This window comes from Astyanax mexicanus, chromosome 5 (genome assembly GCF_023375975.1).
Source record: "Astyanax mexicanus isolate ESR-SI-001 chromosome 5, AstMex3_surface, whole genome shotgun sequence".
NCBI lineage: Eukaryota > Metazoa > Chordata > Actinopteri > Characiformes > Acestrorhamphidae > Astyanax > Astyanax mexicanus.
The window spans coordinates 44,184,244-44,212,125 of NC_064412.1; the positions used below are offsets into that span (position 1 = coordinate 44,184,244).

At 37.3% G+C, this 27,882-nt stretch overlaps 1 protein-coding gene across 2 annotated transcripts in view; it reads right to left on the reverse strand.

The window, feature by feature from the left end:
• The window catches only part of esyt1b (extended synaptotagmin-like protein 1b), a 160,273-nt gene that overhangs the window by 22,364 nt on the left and 110,027 nt on the right, over positions 1-27,882 (reverse strand). For both annotated transcript variants that reach the window (XM_049479369.1, XM_049479370.1), the window contains 15 exons: positions 27,593-27,688; positions 20,609-20,680; positions 16,676-16,762; positions 16,224-16,370; positions 15,740-15,849; positions 14,429-14,576; positions 12,147-12,323; positions 11,948-12,030; positions 11,572-11,620; positions 5,754-5,843; positions 5,584-5,679; positions 5,228-5,299; positions 1,383-1,469; positions 1,146-1,292; positions 877-1,064 (listed from right to left, as the gene is read on the reverse strand). In XM_049479369.1, the coding sequence (XP_049335326.1) occupies positions 877-1,064; positions 1,146-1,292; positions 1,383-1,469; positions 5,228-5,299; positions 5,584-5,679; positions 5,754-5,843; positions 11,572-11,620; positions 11,948-12,030; positions 12,147-12,323; positions 14,429-14,576; positions 15,740-15,849; positions 16,224-16,370; positions 16,676-16,762; positions 20,609-20,680; positions 27,593-27,688 (1,649 nt within the window). The remainder of the gene's footprint in view (positions 1-876; positions 1,065-1,145; positions 1,293-1,382; positions 1,470-5,227; positions 5,300-5,583; positions 5,680-5,753; positions 5,844-11,571; positions 11,621-11,947; positions 12,031-12,146; positions 12,324-14,428; positions 14,577-15,739; positions 15,850-16,223; positions 16,371-16,675; positions 16,763-20,608; positions 20,681-27,592; positions 27,689-27,882) is intronic.

Sequence of the window (27,882 nt, forward strand, 5' to 3'; positions counted from 1 at the left end):
CAGCGGCAGCGCGGCGGCACCTGGCGGTCCGTGGCGTTAGTTCTTGTTTATAGCTTTCTCGCTAGCCGCAAATTAACTCCAGAAAACACGGAGAAGCTGCAGAATGGGATTAGAATATGAGAGAATAAATCTCTCTCTCTCTCGCACTCACTCATAGTTGATCATTTTGGTGAAAATTGGGTTTGTTTATGTGTTTCTCAGATTGATCTATCTGGTATGACGTGTAAAACTAATAAAAACTAACAAACACACCCTTAAAAACGAATTAAAACTAACTGAATTGGAGGAGAAAAAGTAAAAAAAACAAAATGAAATTAAACTATAATTAAACATTCAAAACTATTATAACCTTAAGAATCTTAAGAATTCACCAGTTAGACTGTTATAATCACGCAGCTCTGGGCGCACGTGAGCTCTTGTCTGCACTGGACTTGCAGCGCTATGTTTAGCTGTTTTTATTAAATAATATTTCTGCGCTCCTGCAGTGTTGCAGTGTTTATTAATCACTCTGAACAGATTTCGCTCATTCAAACGGCCTGAAAACAGACAGTTTATAGGACGGGCGGGTCGGGCTCGGGATCATAATGACAGTTTATGAGTCGAGTTGGGTCGGGCTTGGGCAGAACCTGCAATATTATCTAGCTCCAACATGCAGTACGTTTTCAGCACCAAAATATGGCGGTCCATCCGGGTGTATCAAACCGAACAGGCCGAACCTAACGGTCCGATAAAATACAGAGAACCGTTGCATCCCTAATAGACAGTAGTTTTATGGATGGTGGATCACAGGCAGACTGTTGACAATCTGTATACATTCTCAGTTCTGCATAATTCAAATCAGACAACACATGTGGGATTCCACCTCTATCATCTTACCTTGGAGTTGGCTTGATCTCCTGACTGGTTGCTGGTGTAGACTGCAGTCTCTCTTCACCCCTCCCACCCATCAAAATGTCAGCACCAGCAGGATTTTCAGCAGGTTTATCAGAATGCTTTTCGATGGGTTTCTCAATGTGTTTTTCAATGGGCTTTGTAACATTTCTATCCATCATTGATGCTAAAATCTGGTACCAAAACAGATACATTTCACTCATTTGATGCAATATGTATAACATCTATTACAGAAGTTTTAAAATGAGAGTTACCTTGAGTTGTGCCCTCAGGAGGATTTGGCTCTCAGGTCCTGCCCCATTCAGACTCTGCCACTGGTCCAGCAAAAGCTCTGGCTTTGAGAGAAGCTCTCTGGCTGGGAGAACCAGTGAACCCAGTGGCTCCTCCCATCGACTTTGGATCTGAAGGAGGAAGAAAATATGAGAAAAAGAGAATGTTGCTAAGAAGCACAAAGAGTACACACCTCAAAATCCAATCAAACTTTAGTTTACCTTAATGATGAGGTTGTCCTCATTGGGATTATGAAGTAGGAAGTGGAAAGCCTCACCCCACTGAGGAGAGGTAGAACGATCACAAACCTTTAAAGATTAGAAGGAAGATCAATTAAACAGTGGAGAAAATCTATTTCAGTGTATGCTGAAGCAGCGTCTGGCAGAATGGTTCAAAAAAGAAAACGCCTATTCACAGTCTCTCTCAGCAGCCACCTATAATGGCCACCTTTTAGTCATTGTTGTCTTTTCCACATGTATTAAAAATGAAGCCAATTTTAAAACCTTGCCATTTACAGGGGTTGGACAATGAAACTGAAACACCTGTCATTTTAGAGTGGGAGGTTTCATGGCTAAATTGGAGCAGCCTGGTGGCCAATCTTCATTAATTGCACATTGCACCAGTAAGAGCAGAGTGTGAAGGTTCAGTTAGCAGGGTAAGAGCACAGTTCTGCTCAAAATATTGCAATGCACACAACATTATGGGTGACATACCAGAGTTCAAAAGAGGACAAATTGTTGGTGCACGTCTTGCTGGCGCATCTGTGACCAAGACAGCAAGTCTTTGTGGTATCCAGGGTAATGTCAGTATACCACCAAGAAGGATGAACCACATCCAACAGGATTAACTGTGGACACAAGAGGAAGCTGTCTGAAAGGGATGTTTGGATGCTAACCCGGATTGTATCCGAAAAACATAAAACCACGGCAGAATTCAATGTGCACCTCAACTCTCCTGTTTCCACCAGAACTGTCCGTCACCACAATAAATTATTGTGCTCTAAAACCAGGTGTTTCAGTTTCATTGTCCAACCCCTGTATATGTGTGCTGCTGGTGATAATTGCCACTTTTGATAGACATTGTACAACAGTCCTCAAAAATCAATGGAATTTAATTCAAGAATTGCTAAACATTTACTCAATGAAGTCATTTAACTCCATTAAATAAATAAAAAACATAGCAGGTTCAAGCACCAACCTGCACGATGGTGTCTACTAGAGCATAGGATTTTGATGTGTAAGAAGGTCTAATACAATTTGAGACACTCTGTCACATTTAGAGATTATCAAAACTCTTTCCCCTGTTATTAATGTTGAGCAGAGGCTATTAAACATGATCAGTGCTAAAATTCACATTCAAATCTATTGAAGTTTGTAGAATATTCATCAAGTAAGTTAGAAAGGTGTCTACATGTTATAGTTATTGATCAGGAGACTTCAACCAGAATGTTCACAAAGCTGTGTTCAGATTGACCTTTTGACATTTTCAAAATAAGGAAACTAGTCAAAATTAAAGTTCTGAATCAAGTGGCACCAGTGGTTTGTCTGTATATTGCAAAAAAAATGATTACAATAAGATTTTAAAAAATTCTGGATATTTTTGAGATGTGTAGTGCCCCCTAAAGGCCAGCCTGAGTGAAAATATTTTCATCACAGTGATATTGTACAGAAGTGTTTAACATTGTGAGATGATTAGAACAAATTCTGCAGAGTTACAGCAATTTACGTTAGACATTTCAAGAATGCACTGATAGCGTTCCTGTCTCCCCTGCACTCAGCTCTTCCTGCACTCACCAATCACTGAACTACATTACCCAGAACGCACTACACTTGGACTAAAATGACTCACACGATCACATGTCTCTGCACATGTGCCTACCAAGAAGTAATCAACCCGATTAGCCTCACCTGTATCTACCTGTATTTATACCCCCTCAGTTCACTCCCTCACTACCGAGTATTGTTTGCTTCATCCTTCTCTACAACACATTTTGCTCAGTTTTTTTTTTTTTTTTGACCTATTTTTCCACATACCTCGACTCTGATTTTTGCCTGCACCTGGTTGCTGTATCTTGTCTGTGTTTTTGATCTTGGACTGTTCCACTGTTTATGGTATGTAATTTCCTTTTGGCTCCTGTTTATCGGCACTGACCTTTCTCTGTTTGACCACTCTCTGTATTGCCCCTTGGTTTTATAAACCTGTTTTTACGCATCCGCGCTTGTCTGAGTCCAGCCCGTTCATTACAGCTTGATGCACTATTGTAAGTGAAAATTTCACTATTGTTTTTAATGACTATTTACCTACAGACTCTACCGGGTGCAACAAGACCAAATTAAGGTCATATGTCAAATATTCAGACAATTAGCAATTATGAATAAACAGAAGCATATTTTAAACAGAATTGTATTTACAAATTTGTCAGAGCCACTGTACTTAATATGGCAAAACCAAGTAGACGTCAAAATATTACAGTATGTATGACATATACTTGAACAGCCCCCCTAGTGGTCAAATGGTTTCAAAACTGTGCAGGTCGCTACAATGTATCCACCTGAACATAACACCCACGTTTCATGATTGGGCAATGTACAGCCTGCCAAAAAGCCTGCTGAATGCTGATTGGCTGATGGTGTTCCGTCTTCCAGATTTAACTGTTGGAGTGAATTGGGCATAGATCCAGAATGATTAATTTGCATATGGTGGCCATATTGTTTACAAATGTCACCTTTTTTGATGATTGTTGAATCTCTCACAAGCATTTGATACCAAACATGTCAGGATTGTCGAAAAAAAATCATATGACTAGTTCGCAAAAGTATGTTTTGCATATTATGCAAAATAGCAAGAAATCTAAGTGGGCGGAAGTGCATAGTTCCAACTAGACAGTTGTAGGTATTGATCCAAGGAATCCAGCACAACATTTCAAATGTAGATATTATGGTTCAGGAGTTATTAAGCATAATGTAAAAAAAACTTTCCTTCTTTATAGCAATCGGTGCCATTTTTGTTGTCCACCGAGATGCACTAATCCTACCCTTCAGTGCTTGAACCCTAATAACTTCTATTGAGCTTGGAGCTGTCTTAGTTGATTAATTATAATCAATTTTTGCCTTTGCAGTTATTTTTTTCTTTATCTTCATCAATCATAATTGATTGATTGATTTATTTTCTTTCCCATTTTCTCCCCAATTTCCACGGCCAATTACCCAACCCACTCATTAAAACTCCCCCTATCACTAGTGATGTCCCAACACCAGGAGGGTGAAGACTAGCACATGCTACCTCCGATACATGTGAAGTCAGTCACCGCTTTTTTTTTTTTTACTAAATAGCACCACAGCACACTCGGTTCCGATACAACTTGATTTATTATTTACATTTTATTTTCATAGTCTTACATTTTTCATCAACCTAAAGCTTTGTATTCATTTCCTGCAATTTTATTATGATAACAGATTAGGAGGGTTTGTGTTATCTAACGTTTATATTAACTGCTGCCAAAATCTTAATATTAAAGTTACTTTTTCATAAAAAGACCAAATCGGGACACAGTCATACACTCTAACATTTTATTTCATTTGTTCATTTAATTTCAGCATTATGACACCAAAAAAAGACTAAAAAACACAGGACCCAACGCTACTGAGTTAAAAAAAAGAGTGCAGTAAATGTGAGTATACAGCAGGACTGACATGCCAATACTTAAAATGAATAATATTGTTGTGATTAATACAACTATTTTTACATTGCCACCACTTTTTTTTATCTAGCCACATTTATCACAGAATACTATTGTGGTTCCATAAGAGTTGTAACCTTTTTCTACTAAAGCTACCACAAAAAAACAAAACTCAAATAGTATAATCAGAATTAATCCAGCTTCACCGCTCACTAAAATTGTCCCCGTTTTACATTTTGGTTTCTTATGTTACTTTTGATTGGATCATTAAAATAAAATGTTATATCTCTTGGTTTGTGGAATAATGAGAAAGGGAATTTCTTGAAATGAACAACTTTAACTCACAAAAACCCTAATAACTATACAAACAGTGAAGTTTGCACAAACCTTGGTTTTGTAAGAGGTCACTCCAAGAAAAAGTTCTGCTCCAGCTTTAGGCTCCTTTCCACCTTTCTCCTTCTAAAAACACCCAGTTAAAACAATTGAGCACATTTAAAACCGTTCTGCACTGATGTGAAATAAAGTAGAGCAATAATACATTGTGTCCAAAAGAATGTGGATGCTTGCTTTTCCTGAAATAAAGAGTTTGCTGCAGTAACAGCCTCTATACTTCAGTGAGGGTTTTACACTGCTTGCTTGAAAACTTCAATGTAAATTTACGGAGATCATATTATGTGTGCAAGAGCAATGGGTGCATATTATTTAGAGGGTTTACTGATTTAGTGTATCTGTGTACAACTCACTGGTAGTGCTTTAGCTCTCTCAATAAGGATGAAGAGCAGAGCCACAGAGGGTAAGGCTTTATTTTGGAAGGTATGGACGGATTGTAGCTGTAATGCCTGAAAAAAACACAGTCCAATCATTTCTTGCATTTGCTAAAAATCATTTAAATACATTTTATGTACTTACATACCTGTTGTAGCTTTTCAGGCTGGGTTACTGTTGAAACCCACTCCAGAACAAGATGAATACAGCCATGTTTCACATCATTCAGACTGAACCACTGAGGAAGAGACACAATGTTCAGCTTAGTGCAGCTCTTACTGAACCCCTGTAACAAAAGTAGCATCTTCTGTTCTTTCCAGCACTGTGGTTGGCTGGTACATTATATGAGAAATGTACAAATACAAAAAACAAACATAGAATTAACCCCATCTACGCATGTTCACACTGATATTTAAAGGCTGACATACGCTATGGTTGAAGAGACCCTGCTGAAATCAAAGCAAGTTCAATTAATGTTTCCATTTTTGTTGTTGATATATATTAGACGTATCATGATTTTTTTTTTTGTTAATAACCTTTGTGGGGAGAATGTGATTACAGCAGTAAAGAGAAAAAAAGAATAATGCAGAGAAGTAGAAATAGTGCATTACATAAGATTCCTGATAAGACTAATAACTGAAGACCAGTTTCTTATTGTTTTCTCTGACGCACCCCGAAATCTAGTACAGGATTTTTCATGCATAGCAATATATAGTACATTCCACATCCAGGCATCACATAGCGGAAGAGCAGGATTAAACCAAGCATGGAGAATTGTCTTTTTTGCTGCTGCGATTAGGAAGCTGGAGCTGCAGTATAGAGTCATCATTGAGAAGAAAGAGAGTTGAGGAAGGAGAAACAGGAAGGTTCAGAGCTGTTAGCACAGAAGCCACATTACACCAGAACTTATAAATAATGGGACATTCCCAAAACATATGCATTACTGAGCCAATTTGATTATTAGCACAGAGGTGACAGTTCATGTGGTATCTTTTTAGAGGTGTAGTGTAGATTCTATGGATTAACTTGAAGTGTATACACTGATGTGCAAGGTTCTTTGATGAAGAAAAAATATTGTCCCAAATCCTGTTCCAGTTAGGGGGATTGTTTAGCTGCAGCTCCCTCTCCCAAGTTGCTGATATAGCAGGTTTCTGTGGGATTTGGGAGCACAGTTGATTATACAGATGATTTACCATCCCACTGCCTGGGAGTAAATACATGGGCAATGGGTGTGCAGAGAGAGAAGCATCCAGCGAGATTCCACATGCATGAAATACAAAACGAATTTGTTGGTAAAAACAAATAAGTGTGTTCTGGGAGAGAGAAGCAACTTGTATAGGTCTTGGAAGGAGCACATGCCCTTATGATCAAACAGATCACCTAGGGTCTTTACACCCTTAGAAAACCAGACACCATTCCACAAAGGCTGACCCCCAATAGAACACTGAAGTCATGCGTTATTCTGTAGTCCTCATACGGCTTCCGTGTCTAAGCGTTTTTTCCCTATGAGAAAAATGAATGGGCTTTTCAAAAACCCGCCTCCGTCACATTCTGTGGTAAATAAATCTGTTCTGACCTCTATACGTTTTATTCTGTGTACATTTTACTCCTGAAAAACACTGGATCCTCTGAATTTCGTTAAGGGTCGTAATGAGAAAAATGCTAACTTTAAGCTAATGCTACAGCGGAGTGAACTGACCTCCCGGCGCCGCTGCAGAGATTAGCAGGGGACTGTTTTCGGCACAACACCAGCGAACTCCGGCCATAACTATACAGCGTATTCAACACAGCTGAGACAACTAATGAACTAACTGCCCTCACTGAGGAGAGCTGAGAGTGTCACAGCATAAAATCACTAAAACAGGTCAGTGATACTCCAGAACCAGCTGTAACACGTTTTAACATTTACCCTCTTTATTATGCGGTAAACTAAATGGGTGTTTCTGGTTGGTTGTCGCCTCAGTGAGGGCAGGTATTCATTTGATTAGTTAGTTGTGAGTTGATTATTTGGATCAGGTGTTGTAATTAGTATAAACCAATGACCGTAATTAAATAATAAACCCTTCGGGGAAGCGCTGCTAAACTGAGAGCCACTTTCTGTTATTATCTGTCTTTTAAAGCTCTAACACAGACTACACTGCTCAACATCGCACTGCTCAACATTACTGAAATGGTTTTCACCTGTTAAAATGCTTTAATGATCCTCTGTGAGGAAGAATAATAATCCAAAACGTGATCTGACAGGAGTTAGCTGGTGTTATGCAGAATCCAGTCCAGTGTCATTTCCATCCGCGGTGCTGTGACGTCAGTTTAGCATTAGCTTAAAGTTAGCATTTTTCTGATTACTACCCTTAAACGATCTCGAAATTCAGAGGATCCAGTGATATTTAGGAGGTAAATGTACACAGAATAAAACGAGTTCTGAACATATTTATTCACCACAGAATGTGACAGAGGCCAGTTTTTGAAAAGCCCTTTGAAACTCACCGTATACATGGACGGCTTAAACACAGAACCCCAAATATGGGCATAAACAACATGGCGCCGACTACAAAATGACGACACGACTTCAGTGGTCTATAACAGTTCTGAATTATGCCATAAAGGAGAGGATGAGGTAAATGGAGGAACTTTAATATAATTGGATCAAATTTTCTGCCAGGCCAATAAAAAGTGACTAATAATAGGGTCAAATTTAATAGATAGTGATCTGAGATTCTTAGAGAAAAATGGAATATCAAGCAGACAATGGGGTTTAACTGAGGCCGCTTCAATAGTACGCCAGGGAATTTTAGAATCTTTATATAACCACATTTGAATAGCTCTGATTTGAAAAGATAGATAGTAAAGTTCAAAATCCAACAGTGCTAAGCCGCTTCTTGGGCCTTTGCAAAGTAGAGAAACGAATACGGGGTCTCTTGCCAGCCCACATAAAAGTTGTGAGAATAACTTGAAGGGATTTAAAAAAGTCTGTTGGAGGAGCTAGGCTGATTATTGCAAATAAAAAATGAACACAGGGGAGAATAACCATTTTCACAATGGATATTCGTCCTTGGAGTGACAAAGATTAATTTAAAAATCAGAATTTATAAGACTAATAGGTCTATAGCTGCTACACTGAAGTGGATCTTTATCTTTTTTAAGAATAAAAACGGTTAGCGATACATTCTGATCTCGATGAGAAGAGTCTAGAAGTAGTGGACCGGCTAGGTCCCAGATTGAAAATAAGAGCTCAGGAGGACCAGGCCATTTATTTTTTTCCAAGGATCCTATTGCCTTATATAATTCTGTAATTGTCAAGAGTACATCCAGTGCTTCAGACTGTTCTTTGCTAAGAAAGGGCAAAAGTAGGTCCTTAAGAAATTGATCAGATGTTTCATAAGTATTATCTGTTTCTGAAGTGTATAGTTTGGTATAAAATCCCTAAAAGATTTTGTTTATCAAATTCTGGTCTATATGGACTACTCCCTGCGAAGCTGATACGGCGTTAATGATTTTAATCTTAGAGCGAGTAATTTACTAGGTCGCTCTACAATTTCATAGTAGAGATTCCTTGTCTTATGTAACTGAAATTCTGCTCTCTGCGTCATCATCTTATTGACTCTTAACAGTTCTGAAAACCTTTCTTTCTGAGCTTTTTCAAGATTGTGAATATTTTTTTGTAAAGCAATTAGCTTATTATTACGGGATGAGTTTATAAAGGATGCATATGATATACATATGCTTCTTATATACAATTTAGTTACTTCCCAGGTAATTTGAGGATTAGAGGCCGTAGATGAACTAAAATGAAAAAACTCTTTAATACCAAGCTGAAGTTTTGTAATGAAAACCTCATCATTTAAATCTCCACCTTCTTGGCATAGGGCAATGAGGTGTAAGGGTTAGTGAGATTGTAATAGGACTGTGGTCTGAAACTATAATAGGATGAATTTCAGCTTTATGAATAAAAGGGAATAGAGGGAGAAAAATCTGTAAATAGTCAATGCGGGAATAGACCTTGTGTCTGCTTGAGAAGAAAGTATAATCTATGGTTTTAGGATTTTTTAGACGCCAAGCATCCCAGAGAGTACAGTCATTTAGGAATGTTTTCAATTCCTTGTCAGCGGGTGAGATATAAGTCAGTGGAGAGGATCTGTTCAAGTTACTATCTATAAAAGCGTTAAGAGAACAGAATACATCTTTTAGAAAATTAGACTCAAAGATATTAGGAGCATAAATAGATGCAAGAGGTATTAGGTATTAAATATGGAACATAACAGAGCTGTATTAGAACTACTTTAGATTTAGAGGCAGCACGGGAAGATGATATAGTTTTATAATATTTATTTTGGAGTCTGAAAGTATCTAGTGCTTTAAAATGAGTCTCTTGAATCACAGCTATGTCTATATGGTGGCGATGAAGCCAGTCAAGACATTGGGTTGGGCAAGGCAAGGCGTTGGGTTTTAAAGACCGCCGAGCTCAACTCCAGGGTCCTTGCAGACTCGGGGTAGTGTAAAACTCTGCTTTCCCATTATGGAGAACCTTCAACGTTGATGGAAAGAGGAGGAAACTAGGGATTGATAAGTCTCTCAAGCCTTTTCGAATAGACGGGAAAGCCTTACGATGCTGAGCAGTTTCACGTAAAAAATCCTGGAACAGACAAATCTGGTCCGAGCCATGCAGGATGAGTGAGTTTTTCTCCCATGCATCTTGAAGGATTAACTCTTTGTCCTTAAAGTTGAGCAGTTTAAAGATCAGTCGTCTCGGAAAAACCCCTCTTGCCTTACCGGTCCGGTGAGCTCGCTCAATTTCGATGGGCTTGTTTGCTAGCGAGGGTAGCCACCGGGGTAGATGCTCCTGTAGGAATGAGATCCGGTTCCCCCCTTCGTCTTCTTCCGAGAGACCGGTGATACGGAGGTTAGATCTGCTGCTGCGGTCCTCCAGCATGGTTACGTGATTCTGAAGCTCTGAAATCGCAGTGCTGTAGGTCTTGCCTGTTGGACAATATCCACCCGGTTCTATACCGTGAGGAGACCGGTGGACTGGACTTTGGCCTGTTGTTTGAGCTGGTTTAGCTGTTTTCAGTCCGTTAAAATCCTCCCAGCCTACTTTCATCATTTTCATCCTTTCATCATCTTGGCTTCCCGCTCACTGGCAGTGCATCAACTTATAATAGTCTTGACAAAAGGAGGATGGGTCCCCCCTCATGAATCTAGGTTCTTTTTTCCTTGCCTTGCAATCAAGAATTGGTGACAACTGGCAATGAGTCTTTCACATCTCTTTGGAGGAATTTTGACACATACATTTCATTCAGACTTCACTCAGCATTTCACTCAGACTTCGACTAGGCCACTGCAAAATTGGTGTGCTTCGCATCTTTGTCCTGCTGTAGAACCCAAGTACGCCTGATTTTAAGGTCACAAATTATTGGACAGTTGTTCTCCTTTAGGATTTGGTCCTAAAGCAGCAAAGCAAACCCTAGAATGAGACCTGCAGTTCTTTAGATGTTGTTCTGGGTTCTTTTGGGACCTTCTGAATGAGTTGTACATGTCTTTTTGGAGTAATTCCGGTAGTCCGGTCACTCCTGGGAAGGTTTGCCAGTGTTCCACGTTGTCTCCATTTGCGAATAATAACTCTTACTTAGAAATTACTTTTTAATATTTTTACAGACTGCACAATGTCAATGACTTTGTTTTCTCATGTGTTTTTGAATTTCTTCTGATCGGGGCATAATGTGTTGCTTTTTGATATCTTTTATCCTGCTCCATGTTGTCAGATCAAATAAAATTATTTATTTATTTAGTGCTTTTTACAACTGATGTTGTAAAGAAAATCAGACAAAACATTGACACCACACGTTTCTTGATTCTACAAGTATGGCAGTAATCAAGCAATTAAATAGGATAAATGTAATGATTTTATGGTTGATGGTGCAAGAGCAGATACAAGGAATGGAAGAGTAATAATAGCATATCATATTGACCTGGTCACAGTAATGAGTCTGAATGATTTCCTTCAAACTGATGTGAACCCTGTTAAAAAAAACACACACATCTTATTAAAATGAAGTATCTGTTAATTAAATGTAAATAAAACAATCTGATATACTCAGGTCCTTCTCAGAAAACCTCATGGCAATTTTTTTATATTTTGATATGCTTCTATACAGTGAGCACCTCCATTATTGTTAACTGTTTGTTTTGTTTTTTTTACATGTAAAAATGACAATAAACAGAACCAAAAAGAAATGCTCCAAATTTAACAGTGTAAAATATTTTTTACATTGACTTCTATTTAAGAAGTTTTTACTTCTTTTGTAAAGCAGCTGTTTTGACATGCAAGATTAATACTAATCCTACCTTCCCAGAAAGTCATCTTTATCAATGTCCTTATCAAAGACCTGTACAAGGATTTCTGAAGATGGCTCAGAGGCGACAACCAGCTGTAATAAACAACAGAATAAATTATATAACATTTAAACATATGCTATTATTAACCACATGTAACATTTACTAAACATTGTTTAGCAGCAGTACATTCAGAGGGCAGTCTGTCTACCTCATACATCTCATTCCAGGTTGGATTGAGGTTCTCCTTGATCACGTGGCTCTGAAATGTAGTTCCTTCAACACTAATCTTCACATAGGGATCACTTTTTCCCTTCACTATGCCTCCCATTAAGTTATCCTTGGCAATCAAATTTTTAGCTTCCAGCAGGTGGATGCGCAGCACACCCTACATGGGAATCAACAGCAAAAAATAAAAAAGAATAGACATAGAAATGTTACATATCAAAAAACAAAGTAAGAAATAGTTCTGACACAAATCTTACGTTTACTTTGCACTCTCAAATAAAAAAAGCCTTGCTGAGGTAAAAGTGGTAGCAGTTACTTCACTGATGAACTCTGCAGCGAAGTTTGTGTTTACAGAAAAAGTCACATTGTGTTTTAAACCACTTTCATTTACAGTGGCTTGCAAAAGAATTCATACCCCTTAAACTTTTCCATATTTTGTCACCTTATAACCACAAACTTAATTGTATTTTATTGAGATTTTAAGTGACAGACAAACACAAGGTATTGCATAAGTGTGGAGTGGAACAAAAATGATACATGGCTTTCAAAATTGTTATCAAAGCTGAAGTGTGACGTGCAAAAGTTTTTACTCTAAAACCCCTAAATAAAATCCAGTGCAATCAACTGCCTTCAGAAGTTACTTAGTTAGTTAATAAAGTGCAGCTGTGTGTAATTTAGTCTCAGGATAAATACACCTGTTCTGTGAAGGCATCAGTGGTTTGTTAGTGAACACTAGTGAACAAAAAAAATCATGAATACCAAGAAACTGACCAAACAGGTCAGAGATAAAGTTGTGGAGAAGTTTAAAGCAGGGTTAGGTTATAAAAAACATAGCTTTGAGCAAGTATTCTACAACTACAAACCTACCAGGACATGTCCATTCACCCAAACTGACAGATCAAGCAAGAAGAGCACTGATCAGAGAAGCAGCCATAAATTCACAACTCAGGTGGGAGAATCTGTCCACAGGACAGCTATCATAAGTCATGCGCTCCACAAATGTGGCCTTTATGGAAGAGAGTCAAGAAGAAAGCCATTGTTAAAAGAAACATGTGAATTACTGTTTGCAGATGCAGCAAACATGTGGAAGAAGGTGCTGTGGTCAGATATGACCAATGTTGAATTGTCTAGCCTAAGCGCAAAGCGCCCTATGGGGAGGAAAAGTAACACTCAACAGGGTGCTCATCACCCTGAACACATGGTGGTTGCACCATCAATTTGTAGAGATGCTTTTCTTTAGCAGGGACACAGAAACTGGTCAGAGTTAATGAGAAGATGGATGGAGCTACAGTAAATACAGTAGCCTGGAAGAAACCTGTTGAGGGCAACAAAAGACTTGACACTGAGAACGAGATTCACCTTCCAGCAAAACAATAACCCAAAACATACAGCCACATCTACAGTGGTGTGGTTTAGATCAAAGAATATTAGTGCTAGAATGGTTCAGTCTTAAATCGCATTAAACTTTTTTCGTGGCAAGACGTGATTCATGGAGATGAGATTGGTTACAGTTTAATTCCAGTGTTTGTTAGCAGTTGTGGGCTAGCATCACCTATTGTAAACTAAGTTAGCACATCAGATTACAAACATGATCAACTGTATTGATTGATTAAATTTATTTAATGATTCAAATAGTACATGCACAGACAACAGACACACAGAAAATTAAAATATCATATAAGACCTGCTGGAAAATGAAATCCGCATCTACATAAAAGTTGTCAGTAGCAGAGGGAAGCATGAAGTGCTGTAAGATTTTGTGGGAAAACAAAACTGCACTGACTTTAGACTTGATAATAAAACACAGTGGATCAACACCAGCAGATGACATGTCTCTCTAAACCATCACTGATTGTGGAAACTTCACTCTAGACCTCAAGCAGCTTGGACTGTGTGTCTCTCCACTCTTCCTCCAGACTCTGCTCCCTTCATTTACAAATGAAATGTAAAATTTACTGATGATCAGTGATGGTTTGAGGAGACATGTCATCTGCTGGTGTTGATCCACTGTGTTTTATCAAGTGATTTTTGTGTTTTCATTGGCTGTAAGCCATAATCATCAATAATAAGATAAATAAATGATTAAAATAGATCACTCTGTGTGTAATACATCTGTATAATATATGAGTTTCACTTTTTTAACTGAATTACTGAAATAAAGTAACTTTTCAAAGATATTGTATTTTTTGAGATGGCCCTGTATATATCAAAACCAGCTATTAAAAATCCACTCAGGATGTTAAGCATTCTGTCCTGTTTCCTCACCTCTGTAGCAAACCTGGGGTCTGGAGTGGTGTGTCTAATATCAGCTTCACTGGTGACCATCAAAGCATCTGGAGTTTCCTCACACTTTATCTCCTCCAGCGTGATTACAGGTGAGGTGACAGTGACTGGAACCAATAGTTCACTGGACCTACACACATACATTTTTTATCTTTATGTCAATACTAACATTGAGATCAACTTTTTATTTTAATTTACCTGAATAACCCATTTTTGCTCAGCAATGAATTAATTACCAGTGATGTGGAAACACGCCACAGTTTGTGTTATGAGTGATAATCTGTATTCCACATTTACACAATTTCCAGACTTTTATTTTATTACATTCGTGTCTCCCAGTGATTGAATAAAAATAAAGTTGTCCCACTATAACAAACAACTCTCCCCAACTTTCCCTAACTTTTATTCCAATTCCTCTGGCACATGTGAAGTCAGCCACCGCTTCTTTTCGAGCTGCTGCTGATGCAGCATTGCTGAGTAGCACCACAGAGCACTCGGAGGAAAGCGCAGCGACTCGGTTCTCTCAGGGCTCCGGTAGCCAATGGCAAGCTACTTGAACGGAATCCCGACCACAGTGGAAACACCTTAGTCTGCTGGACCACTCTGAGCCCTAACTTTGATGGGCTTTGATTAATGTGGTCTAACAGCTCCTAATGTGTTTTTTTTTGTGCACAAAGGTCATGCAAATGGGATAAAACACACTTATGTACACTTGAACATTTGTAATTATATGAGTAATACAAATGTATTCTAATTATTTTTGCCTTTTACATTACACAAACACTCATTAACAGATGTGCAGATCACATTCTGTGCTAAAGAATTGAACAGTTTTGTAGCTTTATAGTTAGATCGTCCTCCAGGTGCTACCTACAAAGTATAATCTGTCTCTATGTCACTCATTACCACATAAGCTGTAATGCTTATTGCACTGTAATTAGGAGGGAGAATTTGTATGGCTGCCTTGCATTTGGAGTACTTTATACTCTTAGACATGGTCATATTGTGAATCTAATCAGAAAAGAGCTTGCATGTATGTATGTCAGGTACAAATGACAATTGCATGAGAGGGTTAAAAACAAAACGCAAAATCATAGAAAATGGCTGCTGTTTTGATGTTTATATGAAGCTGTGCTAAACTGTACCGGCCATTGATATCCAAAATGCAACATTTGGAGAAGACAATGTTACCTGTATCTCTAAGAAATGTGCATTGTAAATGTAATCATGAACTGTGATTTTTTTTTATTTTATTTTGTGTGTGTGTGTATCAGTGCACATATTCTTTCTTACTTTTGGGTCAAGTCCTTCGCTGGTTTGGTCTTCTGGACAGAGGTCGTGGGTGAGGCAGGTGTCTCTGTGTGTTCTCCGTAGTTCTCACTTATCACTTTTGGGCACAGAATCTACACAAACAACAATAATCATGATCACATTAACACACCTACAGGTCCTGCAGTCACACCAATCACCTTCACTCTCTCCTTTACAGCAGGTAACACCCACAACATGCATTAACAATAATAATTTCACTATCACTGTACATAAGGCTTGTGTTCATAGCTTATTTATAATGTATTTGGTACCTGGGTGTCTATACGTATTGTATTAGCTGTAATTTATGGCCACTATGCATTAACCCGACTCATCACTTGTGACAAGATCTGATGAACTTAGCTGAGGAAACGGATTCTCTGATTTAGGACAACAATTAAAATTTCCATTTTAAATGACAAAAGGGGATTTGTATTTAGGAGTGTGTATGTAAATAATGCTACACCTTAAGTTGTGCCCTCAGGAGGATCTGACTCCCAGGAGAAGCTCCATCCAAATTTAGCCACTGATCTAGCAGCAGATCTGGCTGACAGAGCAGCTCTCTGACAGGAATAACCACAGAGCCCAGAGAAAAATCCCAGCAATGAGAGAGCTAAAGAGAGAGAGACAGACTTACACTGTATTATCACCAAATCATGTTATCATATTAAAAAGTCACTTTTTAATCTCAACCAATGAATTCATTATTTAGAAACAGAATATATCAAATCATAATAAAGAGACAGATCTCACGAGTCTACAAAGAATTTTCACAGTGTCAGTGTAAGCTGCTTCAGCCATTTGGCTCCTGTGACTGTTGTACACAGCCAGTTTAGCCTGACCAAGAATAAAATTCATTGATTTTGACAGGGATGAACTAAAGTAAAAAAAAAAAAAAAAAACGCTTTCTTCCCATACCTTCACCATAAGCTCCTCTTTCCAGGGGTCCTTGAGAAGAAAGTGAAATGCTTCGTTCCATTTAGGTGAGCTGCTACGATCACATACCTTTAGGTGATAAACAGTCAAAATGTTCACAGGATCTCTACACTTAAATATGAATGCAGCAAAAATGACATTTTGCACAGTGTAAGCAGTCACCAATATTTCTAATATTGATATTTCTTTTTTTAATGAGAACACACACTACAAAATCAGGCACTGCAGTGCAGAGGACCACAAAGTTACTTTTTGAACAAATTTATTTAAAAAAATGCTCACTGTATCTGAAACAAAAATGGTACTGTCAAAATATATATAATGAATAAAAGCATACTGTTTCAATGTAAAAAAACATTTATCTTTATCTAATTTGGAATCTGTCTCACAAAGACACGGCGGTTGAAACCAAAGATTAAATTTGGACTTATCAGACCAAAGCACAGATTTCCACTAGTCTAATGTCCTTTCCTTGTGTTTCTTGGCCCAAACAAATATCTTCTGCTTGATGCCTCTCCTTAGCAGTGGGTCAGTAATGGTGTGGGGAGGCATTTCTTTGGAGGGCAGCACAGACCTCCATGTGTTCACCAGAGGTAGCCTGACTGCCATTAGAGACCGGGATGAGATCCTCAGACCCATTGTGTGACCACATGCTGGTGTAGTGGGCCCTGGGTTCCTCCTGATGCAGGACAATGCTAGACTTCATGTGGCTGAAGTGTGTCAGCAGTTCCTGCATTTACACTATGGACTGGCCTGCCGGTTCCCCAGACCTGAATCCAATCCAGCACATCTGGAACATCCTGTCTCTTTCCATCCACCAACATCACACTGCACCACAGACTGTCCAGGAGTCGACTGATGCTTTAATCCAGGTCTGGGAGGAGATTCTTCAGGAGAACATCTGTTGCATCATCAGGAGCAGCCCAGGTGTTATAGGGAGGTCATACAGGCACGTGGAGCCAGCACACTAATGAGCCTCATTTTAACTTGTCTTGAAGAATTTCCACTGAAGTTAGATCAGTCGGTCATTTGATTTTCCACTTGGATTTTGAGTATGATTCAAAATCCAGACCTCTATGGGATAATTTTGATTTACATTGATCATTTTTATGTTTTATGTTTTGTTCTCAACGCATTCCACTATGCAATAAATAAAGATTTAGGGTATTATTTTAGTGTTCCCTTTATTTTTTTGAGTACCACTAATGTTGGTGAGTACACATCACAGTCCAACATTGTGTGAACACCATTCCTGTCTAATACCTCCTTAAACATATTGGGTACAGAATTCACCAGAGCTGCACAGGTTGCTTCTGGAATCCTATCCCACTCCTCCATTATGACATCACAAAGCTGGTGTATATTAGAGACATTGTGCTCCTCCACCTTTTACTTAGAGATTCACCATAGGTGCTCAATTGAGTTTATGTCTGAAAACATACTTCACACATACAGGGGTAGGACAATGAAACTGAAACACCTGCCATTTTAGTGTGGGAAGTGTCATGGCTAAATATGACCAGCCTGGTGGCCAATCTTCAGTGTGAAGGTTCAATTAGCAGGGTAAGAGCACAGTGTTGCTCAAAATATTGCAATGCACACAACATTTCAAAAGAGTTCAAAAGAAGACAATTGTTGGTGCACGTCTTGCTGGCGCATCTGTGACCAAGACAGCAAGTCTTTGTGATGTATCAAGAGCCACGGTATCCAGGGTAACGTCAGCATTCCACCAAGAAGGACCAACCACATCCAACAGGATTAACTGTAACTGAAAGGGATGTTCGGGTGCTAACCTGAATTGTATCCAAAAAACATAAAACCACGGCAGAATTCAATGTGCACATTAACTCTCCTGCTTCCACCAGAACTGTGCATTGGGACAATAAATTAACCTGGTGGTCTAAAACCAGGTGTTTCAGTTTCATTGTCCAACCCCTGTACATACTTTAGACCCATTAACAAATAATTTTAATATCAAACATAGATAAACTAAGTAAATATAAAAAGCAGTTTTTAAATTGTAATTTTATTTATCAAGAAAAAAATATCCAAACCAACCAGGCCCTGTGTGAAATAGTATTTTGTTTTGTTTTAATTCAGACACACTGGATGGTTTTTCAGCATAAATGTCCTGTTTAAGATCATGACACAGCATCTCAATCAGACTTTGACAAGGTCTTTCTAAAACTTTTATTTAGTTTTTTTTTAGCCTTTCAGAGGTGGACCTGCTGGTGTGCTATCATTGGATCACTGTCCTGCTGCATAACACCAGTATGCCAGAGCTTGCAGCAAGTTGTCCAGGTCCTGAAGCAGCAAAGCAGGCCCAGACAATTGGACTACAACCAACATATTATACTTTTAGTATATTGTATTTTAGATTTTTTTTTTAGATGTGACCACAGGACATGTGTTCTTACTGTGAACTACAAATGAACATAAGTCATGTTAAACCAGTGTCTCTCAACCCTGTTCCTGAATATTCTATTGCATACTCCCACTGTTCTGCATGTTCTAGAGCTTCCTCTGCTTTAAAGGCACTTTAATAAAGTAAGAGGTGGTATGATGTGTCTAATACACTGCTGATATACATAATGATTGATTTATGATACATGGGGGGCTAAGGGATTTTAACAGGTAAACTCAGTAAATGACTGTTTATTAGCTGATCAGTTGGATCCTGTGTAAAACACAATTTTAGGACAGTGATCAGGGTTAAGAAACTGCTTTAAACTACAAACATAAAGTACTGTACTAAATTCTGTCTATCCACTACATCTGGCTTCTAGATAACTAGTTATCTAAATGAATTTTCATTCATTATATCTCATAATAAGTCCTGCAGTCCTAAATTAGTAAACAGAATTTAATAGTTATTGGCTGATCAGGGCAGGTTGAACATTATGTACATAGTTATTTTTTCTCAAACCTTGACTCCCTATAAGCTAACTGACTAAACATAAGCTGTATTTTTTTAAGCACACAGTGGGTTTAATCTGTGTTTTGATACGAAGACGAGTATTTTTGACAAGCTATCAGAAACAATCTCAATTGGCGACTACACCAATGCCAGCACATGCCTCCTCTGATACATGTGAAGTCAGCCCCGCCTCTTTTCAAACTGCCGCTGCTGCAGCATCACAGTGTGATCGGAGGAAAGCGCAGCGACTTGTTTCTGATACATCAGCTCACAGATGCCTTATGCTGTGGACGTCACCTTTTGGAGTGATAAGGGGACAGAGCGCCATCTACCCACCCAGAGAGAGCAAGACAAGAGCAAGATGTGTTGTTTTTTTTAGATCTTTTAGCTGCTTCATGTTGTTAGACAGGTATAATTTAAGTGATTTCTTGATTCTACAGGTCTGACAGGAATTAGGCCTGGTTGTGGCTGGAAGAAATTTAACTGAGCTTTCGAAAGAAATGTAGTTAATCACAGTTAATTCAAGGTGGAGGGCAATTATTTTTTCAAATAGGGCCTCTTAAATCAATTAAAATAATTTTATTTAAAAGCTTTTTTGTATTTACTCAAGGTATTTTTTTGAAAATCAACTTTGTTTAATAATGTAAAAAATGTAAGTAAGAAAAAAATTAAAAACAAAAGAAATCTGTAAGGGGGCAAAAAATATTTTTACTGCACTGTATACTGTATACAAGCTTTACACTGACTACTTTTAAGTTAAAAGTTTAATTTGTCCCATGAAAAGATATAATAAAATATGTAAAGGGAACATGAGGGGTGTACTTACTTTTGTTGGATAAATATATGATGACAGATAGAAATAATTATAGACTAGAATAATAGAATAATTGGTAATTGGTGTCAATATTAATTTCCAATTTAAGGAAGCACTCATTAACAAGATATTACTTCTAGGTAAGTAAGAAATTACATAGAACATAGAACAAGGGTTCTTTTACCAGTGTTTTGTGGCTAGTTCCTCCCAGGACAAGTTCAGCTCCAACTTTAGGCTCCTTCCCACTTTTCTTCAACTGTGCGCGCACACACACACACACACACACACACACACGCACGCACACACGCGCACATAAACAAGTTATCCACACAGCTCTGCTAATGAGTATATTCAGCTGGTTTAATGTGCACTAATTGTATGATTACCATAGAAAAGTACTGACCAATAAAACAGGGTGCTTTGGAGCAGCTGTAAACACATGACCTTAAGGTATCTGCTATGCAACAGTGCAAATACTGATAACACTTTATAATACTGTTCTATAGTTAATAAGTAACTAAGCAGGAACTAATTAATAGTGCTGCATTAACACCTAAATATTTTCTATTAACTACCAGGGAGTACTGAATAATTACTCAGTAGATAGTACTGAACTAATGATTATAGTAGTTCACTATTAACTCCACAATAATTACTGAGACTTACATATCTCCCAGAGAACTACTTACTAATTATGTCTCCTTTATAATAACTATTCATTAATTTCTGCTCAAATCAACATTAATTACTGAAAACCCTTACATGCCACCTGGGGAACTATAGATCTAAATCAGTCTAAAGGCATATTTGAGTTAAATGCATAATAATTGAAGGCATATTTGAATTAAGCAAGTGACACCATTTGTAGTAGTGGTAACCTTAATTACCTTATTATCCTCAGTTCCTTCCAAATATTAGTAACATATAGTAAAATACTACAGTGTGTATTACTCTGCTTAACCATCAATTTTTGAAAAAACACAAAAAAAAAAACAACAACATTATAACGTAATATTATTGCATAGGTGACATAAATTAAAGTTCTCCAGAAGGCATCTAAGACTCTAAGAATGACTGTAAGACTGTAATAATGTAATAATCATTGCTTTAATATTAGGTATCAGCCATAGACTGTATATAGCTGGACAGAGCATTGTCTCTCAAAAGTGAAGCCACCACAGGTCAGGCGCCCCCTGCTGTTCGGCTGCAGAAAGCTGTATAACCCCACCCACCCCCATAGGTTTCAATGGCAAAACAGACTATTTTCAAGCACGTTTTTTTTCTAATATACTGTAATTCTACCTACTTTATTTAAATGTAGCAGCTAGTGTAACCTCTGCTGATATTGTCAATTTTTTATATTCCCACAGAATTCGTTTTTTAAAGCGTTATTCAGCTCTATTCAAAAAAGGTGTGGTTATTGTAAAAAGGGCTGGGTTACACCTAGCCGGGGCGGGACCAATAACAGACCATCAGCAGAACCTGCATCATGTCTTTTTTCCCCTTACATCAAGCAGTAGACTAGTACTAGTAGTTAGTCAAACGTTTAGCTAGATAACTGTACTACCGTTATTATTTTTTATTAGCTAAACTGAATTTAGATTGTTGTATTAATAATGTCGTGTTCTGCTTATAATTGCTCTAACAGACATTCTGGACAAAATTCTTTGCAGTTTTTTCGGTAAGTTTGCTGGCTGTTTTTCCCTCCACTCCTGTGTCTGTGTGCATTTTATTTTATTAATTATCAAGATCTTAGGCGAACAATTTAATCTCGGTTGGATTATATAGCTAGCTTAATTTGTTAGTTAACATTAGTGTAGTTATCTTACTAACTATATTCGCTAGACAGCATGAAGGCTCTGCCCGAGATCCGCTGATTGAGGCAGCACTGGCTTAGACTCTGCATAATCCGTGCAGAATTTAGCCAAATGTGCTCAGTTCGTCTCAGCGGCAAAATTAACTGAGCTTCAGTACCGGATTCGTCTCGTTGTTTAAAGCAATAACTAGTCCTGGCATTCACTGCCGTTTGGTGATGTTTTTTTTCACTGTATTTTATTCACTTCCACTTGCTACATACAGAACTATCATGTGGCTGGGTACACAGTTAATATCAATAACGTGCACGAACTGCACTGTTACTATGAAAATATTAATCTTATCATGCTGCAGATAAGTTCTCCGCTCGGCTCGGCAGACTGTGTGAGCTCTGTGGAGGCAGCCCTCAGGGGCGGGTTTATTTAAATGAGTAGCTGTCTCTCCACAGTCTTTCTCCCTCCTCTGGTCTCTACTGCGCAGACTCTGGTTTCTGAATCGCCAAAATGGCGGAAGATTTTGGCTTCATTTTCATTGAATGAATGGGAACGGCGACACTGCGTCCATCTTTATATACAGTCTATGGTATCAGCCTTATAAAAGTGCATCTTCAGCCTTTGCAGCCTCACAGAGCCTTTTTTTACTGCGCATTATTAGGGTAATTACGGTAATTACAGCAGTGGCAGCTCTCCTGGTCCTTCGTGTAAATTCTCTGCTGCTGCTGCTGCTGGAGGAGGAGGATTAAGAGAGACTCTGCTGCTTTCATATTTCTGTATTTGATTGAAAATAAACAAGTAATCAAGATATTGAGATCTTTTTCAGCTTATTTTACCCCCGGATCAGAGGAGGACTCTTTGTGGGTTGTTAAACAGCTTTAGAATGTGTGTAAGCTAGCTAAGTTAGCTAAGTTGTGTGTGTAGTTAGCGTTAGCCAGCTAAGTTAGCTAGGTTTTTTGTGTGTTAGTTAGCTAGTTTAAATGTGTGTTAGTTAGCTAGGTTATGTGTGTGTTCGTTTGCTGGTTGAGTTAACTAGTTTACATGTGGGTTAGTTAGCTAGGTTAAATGTGTGTTAGTTAGCTAGGTTAAATGTGTGTATTAGTTAGCTAAGTTAAATGTGTGTATTAGTTAGCTAGGTTAAATGTGTGTATTAGTTAGCTAGGTTAAATGTATGTTTCAGTTAGCTAGGTTAAATGTGTGTATTAGTTAGTTAGGTTAAATGTGTGTGTTAGTTAGCTAGGTTAAATGTGTGTATTAGTTAGCTAGGTTAAATGTGTGTATTTTATTAGCTAGGTTAAATGTGTGTATTAGTTAGCTAGGTTAAATGTGTGTATTAGTTAGCTAGGTTAAATGTGTGTATTAGTTAGGTAGGTTAAATGTGTATTAGTTAGCTAGGTTAAATGTGTATTAGTTAGCTAGGTTAAATGTGTGTGTTAGTTAGCTAGGTTAAACGTGTGTGTTAGTTAGCTAGGTTAAATGTATGTTTCAGTTAGCTAGGTTAAATGTGAGTATTAGTTAGCTAGGTTAAATGTGTGTATTAGTTAGCTAGGTTAAATGTGTGTGTTAGTTAGCTAGGTTAAATGTGTGTATTAGTTAACTAGTTTAAATGTGTGTGTGTTAGTTAGCTAGGTTAAATGTGTGTATTAATTAGCTAGGTTAAATGTGTGTATTAGTTAGCTAGGTTAAATGTGTGTATTAGTTAGCTAGGTTAAATGTGTGTATTAGTTAGCTAGGTTAAATGTGTGTGTTAGTTAGCTAAGTTAAATGTGTGTGTTAGTTAGCTAAGTTAAATGTGTGTGTTAGTTAGCTAGGTTAAATGTGTGTATTAGTTAGCTAGGTTAAATGTGTGTGTTAGTTAGCTAGGTTAAATGTGTGTATTAGTTAGCTAGGTTAAATGTGTGTATTAGTTAGCTAGGTTAAATGTGTGTGTTAGTTAGCTAGGTTAAATGTGTGTATTAGTTAACTAGTTTAAATGTGTGTGTGTTAGTTAGCTAGGTTAAATGTGTGTATTAGTTAGCTAGGTTAAATGTGTGTATTAGTTAGCTAGGTTAAATGTGTGTATTAGTTAGCTAGGTTAAATGTGTGTATTAGTTAGCTAGGTTAAATGTGTGTATTAGGTAGCTAGGTTACATGTGTGTGTTAGTTAGCTAAGTTAAATGTGTGTATTAGTTAGCTAGGTTAAATGTATGTATTAGTTAGCTAGGTTAAATGTGTGTGTTAGTCAGCTAGGTTAAATGTGTGTATTAGTTAGCTAGGTTAAATGTGTGTATTAGTTAGCTAGGTTAAATGTGTGTATTAGTTAGCTAGGTTAATGTGTATTAGTTAGCTAGGTTAAATGTGTGTATTAGTTAGCTAGGTTAAATGTGTGTGTTAGTTAGCTAGGTTAAATGTATGTTTCAGTTAGCTAGGTTAAATGTGTGTATTAGTTAGCTAGGTTAAATGTGTGTATTAGTTAGCTAGGTTAAATGTGTGTGTTAGTTAGCTAGGTTAAATGTATGTTTCAGTTAGCTAGGTTAAATGTGTGTATTAGTTAGCTAGGTTAAATGTGTGTATTAGTTAGCTAGGTTAAATGTGTGTGTTAGTTAGCTAGGTTAAATGTGTGTATTAGTTAGCTAGGTTAAATGTGTGTATTAGTTAGCTAGGTTAAATGTATGTTTCAGTTAGCTAGGTTAAATGTGTGTATTAGTTAGCTAGGTTAAATGTGTGTGTTAGTTAGCTAGGTTAAATGTGTGTATTAGTTAACTAGTTTAAATGTGTGTGTTAGTTAGCTAGGTTAAATGTGTGTGTTAGTTAGCTAGGTTAAATGTGTGTGTTAGTCAGCTAGGTTAAATGTGTGTATTAGTTAGCTAGGTTAAATGTGTGTATTAGTTAGCTAGGTTAAATGTGTGTATTAGTTAGCTAGGTTAAATGTGTGTATTAGTTAGCTAGGTTAAATGTGTGTATTAGTTAGCTAGGTTAAATGTGTATTAGTTAGCTAGGTTAAATGTGTGTATTAGTTAGCTAGGTTAAATGTGTGTGTTAGTTAGCTAGGTTAAATGTATGTTTCAGTTAGCTAGGTTAAATGTGTGTATTAGTTAGCTAGGTTAAATGTGTGTATTAGTTAGCTAGGTTAAATGTGTGTATTAGTTAGCTAGGTTAAATGTGTGTGTTAGTTAGCTAGGTTAAATGTGTGTATTAGTTAGCTAGGTTAAATGTGTGTATTAGTTAGGTAGGTTAAATGTGTATTAGTTAGCTAGGTTAAATGTGTATTAGTTAGCTAGGTTAAATGTGTGTATTAGTTAGCTAGGTTAAATGTGTGTATTAGTTAGCTAGGTTAAATGTGTTTGTTAGTTAGCTAAGTTAAATGTGTGTATTAGTTAGCTAGGTTAAATGTGTGTATTAGTTAGCTAGGTTAAATGTGTGTGTTAGTCAGCTAAGTTAAATGTGTGTATTAGTTAGCTAGGTTAAATGTGTGTATTAGTTAGCTAGGTTAAATGTGTGTTAGCTAGGTTAAATGTGTGTATTAGTTAGCTAGGTTAAATGTGTGTATTAGTTAGCTAGGTTAAATGTGTGTGTTAGTTAGCTAGGTTAAATGTGTGTATTAGTTAGCTAGGTTAAATGTGTGTATTAGCTAGGTTAAATGTGTGTGTTAGTTAGCTAAGTTAAATGTGTGTGTTAGTTAGCTAGGTTAAATGTGTGTATTAGTTAGCTAGGTTAAATGTGTGTATTAGCTAGGTTAAATGTGTGTGTTAGTTAGCTAAGTTAAATGTGTGTATTAGTTAGCTAGGTTAAATGTGTGTATTAGTTAGCTAGGTTAAATGTGTGTGTTAGTTAGCAAGGTTAAATGTGTGTATTAGTTAGCTAGGTTAAATGTGTGTATTAGTTAGCTAGGTTAAATGTGTGTGTTAGTTAGCAAGGTTAAATGTGTGTATTAGTTAGCTAGGTTAAATGTGTGTATTAGTTAGCTAGGTTAAATGTGTGTGTTAGTTAGCGAGGTTAAATGTGTGTATTAGTTAGCTAGGTTAAATGTGTGTTATTATTATTATTAGTAGTAGTATTATTAATGTATATTTCCCTTTATAATACTGTGACATGATCTGCAGTAACTCCTCAGTAATTATTAATTAGTTACCATGTTTCTCACTTTATAATACTGTGACATGATCTACAGTAACTCCTAAAGAAAAACACAGTAACTGCTGTTAACTCCCGAAAAAAGAAGACAGGGACCCCTTATTAATTATCTATGTTGAACACAGGGACAGTCTGTTATCTAACACAAATATTTATTCATTTAAACATGATTCCCCCAGAATAAGGATGTAGGACACAACCTACAGTAATGTGAGCCATCACTTCTACTGAGCACATCTCCAGGAGGACTGAAGAAGAGCACAGTTTAGAATAAACACCTGTAACACACTGACAGAATATTACAAAAATGGGGGTTAAACAGACATTTCAGTGTGTCTAACATTTGGAAGATATTGAGCATACTAAGGTAAGTAAGGTTAATATATGATAGGTGGTGTCACTGACTTTAATATCACCACTGATCAAATAACCTGCAGCAGCAGATATACACACTGATAGAGGCTAGCGGTCTTGCGCTGGGAAATTACCGTAATTACCCTAATAGTGCGCACTGACAAAAAGGCTATGTGAGACTGCAAGGCTGAAGATGAACGTTTATAAGGTGGGTGCTTAATATTAAAGCAGTAAAAACAAAATTGAGTACAGTCAGTCCTAGATGCCTTCTGGAGAACATAATTAATGTCTCCTATGCAATAATAGTACGTTATAAAGTTTTTTTTTCTTTAAAAAATGTGGGTTAAGCAGACTACTATACACTAGTATTTTACTATATGTTGCTAATATCTGAAAGATAATGATGATAATAAGGAAATTAATGTCACTACTACTACAAATGGTGTCACTGGCTTCAAATATGCCTTTAATATCACCACTGATCAAATAATTGTTTGTGTAGACTGATTTAGATCTATAGTTCCCCAGGTGGCATGTAAGGGTTTTCAGTAGTTAATGTTGATTTGAGCAGTAATGAATGAATAGTTATTATAAAGGAGACTTCATTATTAAGTAGTTCTCCGGGAGATATGCAAGTCTCAGTAATTATTGTGAAGTTAATAGTGAACTACTATAATCATTAGTTCAGTACTATCTACTGAGTAATTATTCAGTACCCCCTGGTAGTTAATAGAAAATATTTAGGTGTTAATGCAGCACTATTAATTAGTTACTGCGTAGTTCCTGCTTAGTTACCTATTAACTATGGAACAGTATTATAAAATGTTACCGAAATACTTTTGGGCATATAGTATGTCTACCTAATTTATGGGACCTGTTACACAGGAACTCACAGGAAGGTCATGTGCAGAATCCAAGTATATGAACAGCAGAGCCACCGCAGGTACAGCCTTGTTCAGATAGGAACTCTTTGCCTGATAATGCAACACCTGTAATAAAAGTGTAAAACATAACAGTATTGTAATGATACTTCCATGAATGTGGTTTAGACCTGCCAACCTTGAAAGAATTATATGAGTACAAATCCCCCCACTCAACACCTGTAATTCAATACATGTCCATTACACATTACCACTGATGAACAACTGAACACACAATCAAGCCAGAGCCGGTTTATGCAGAG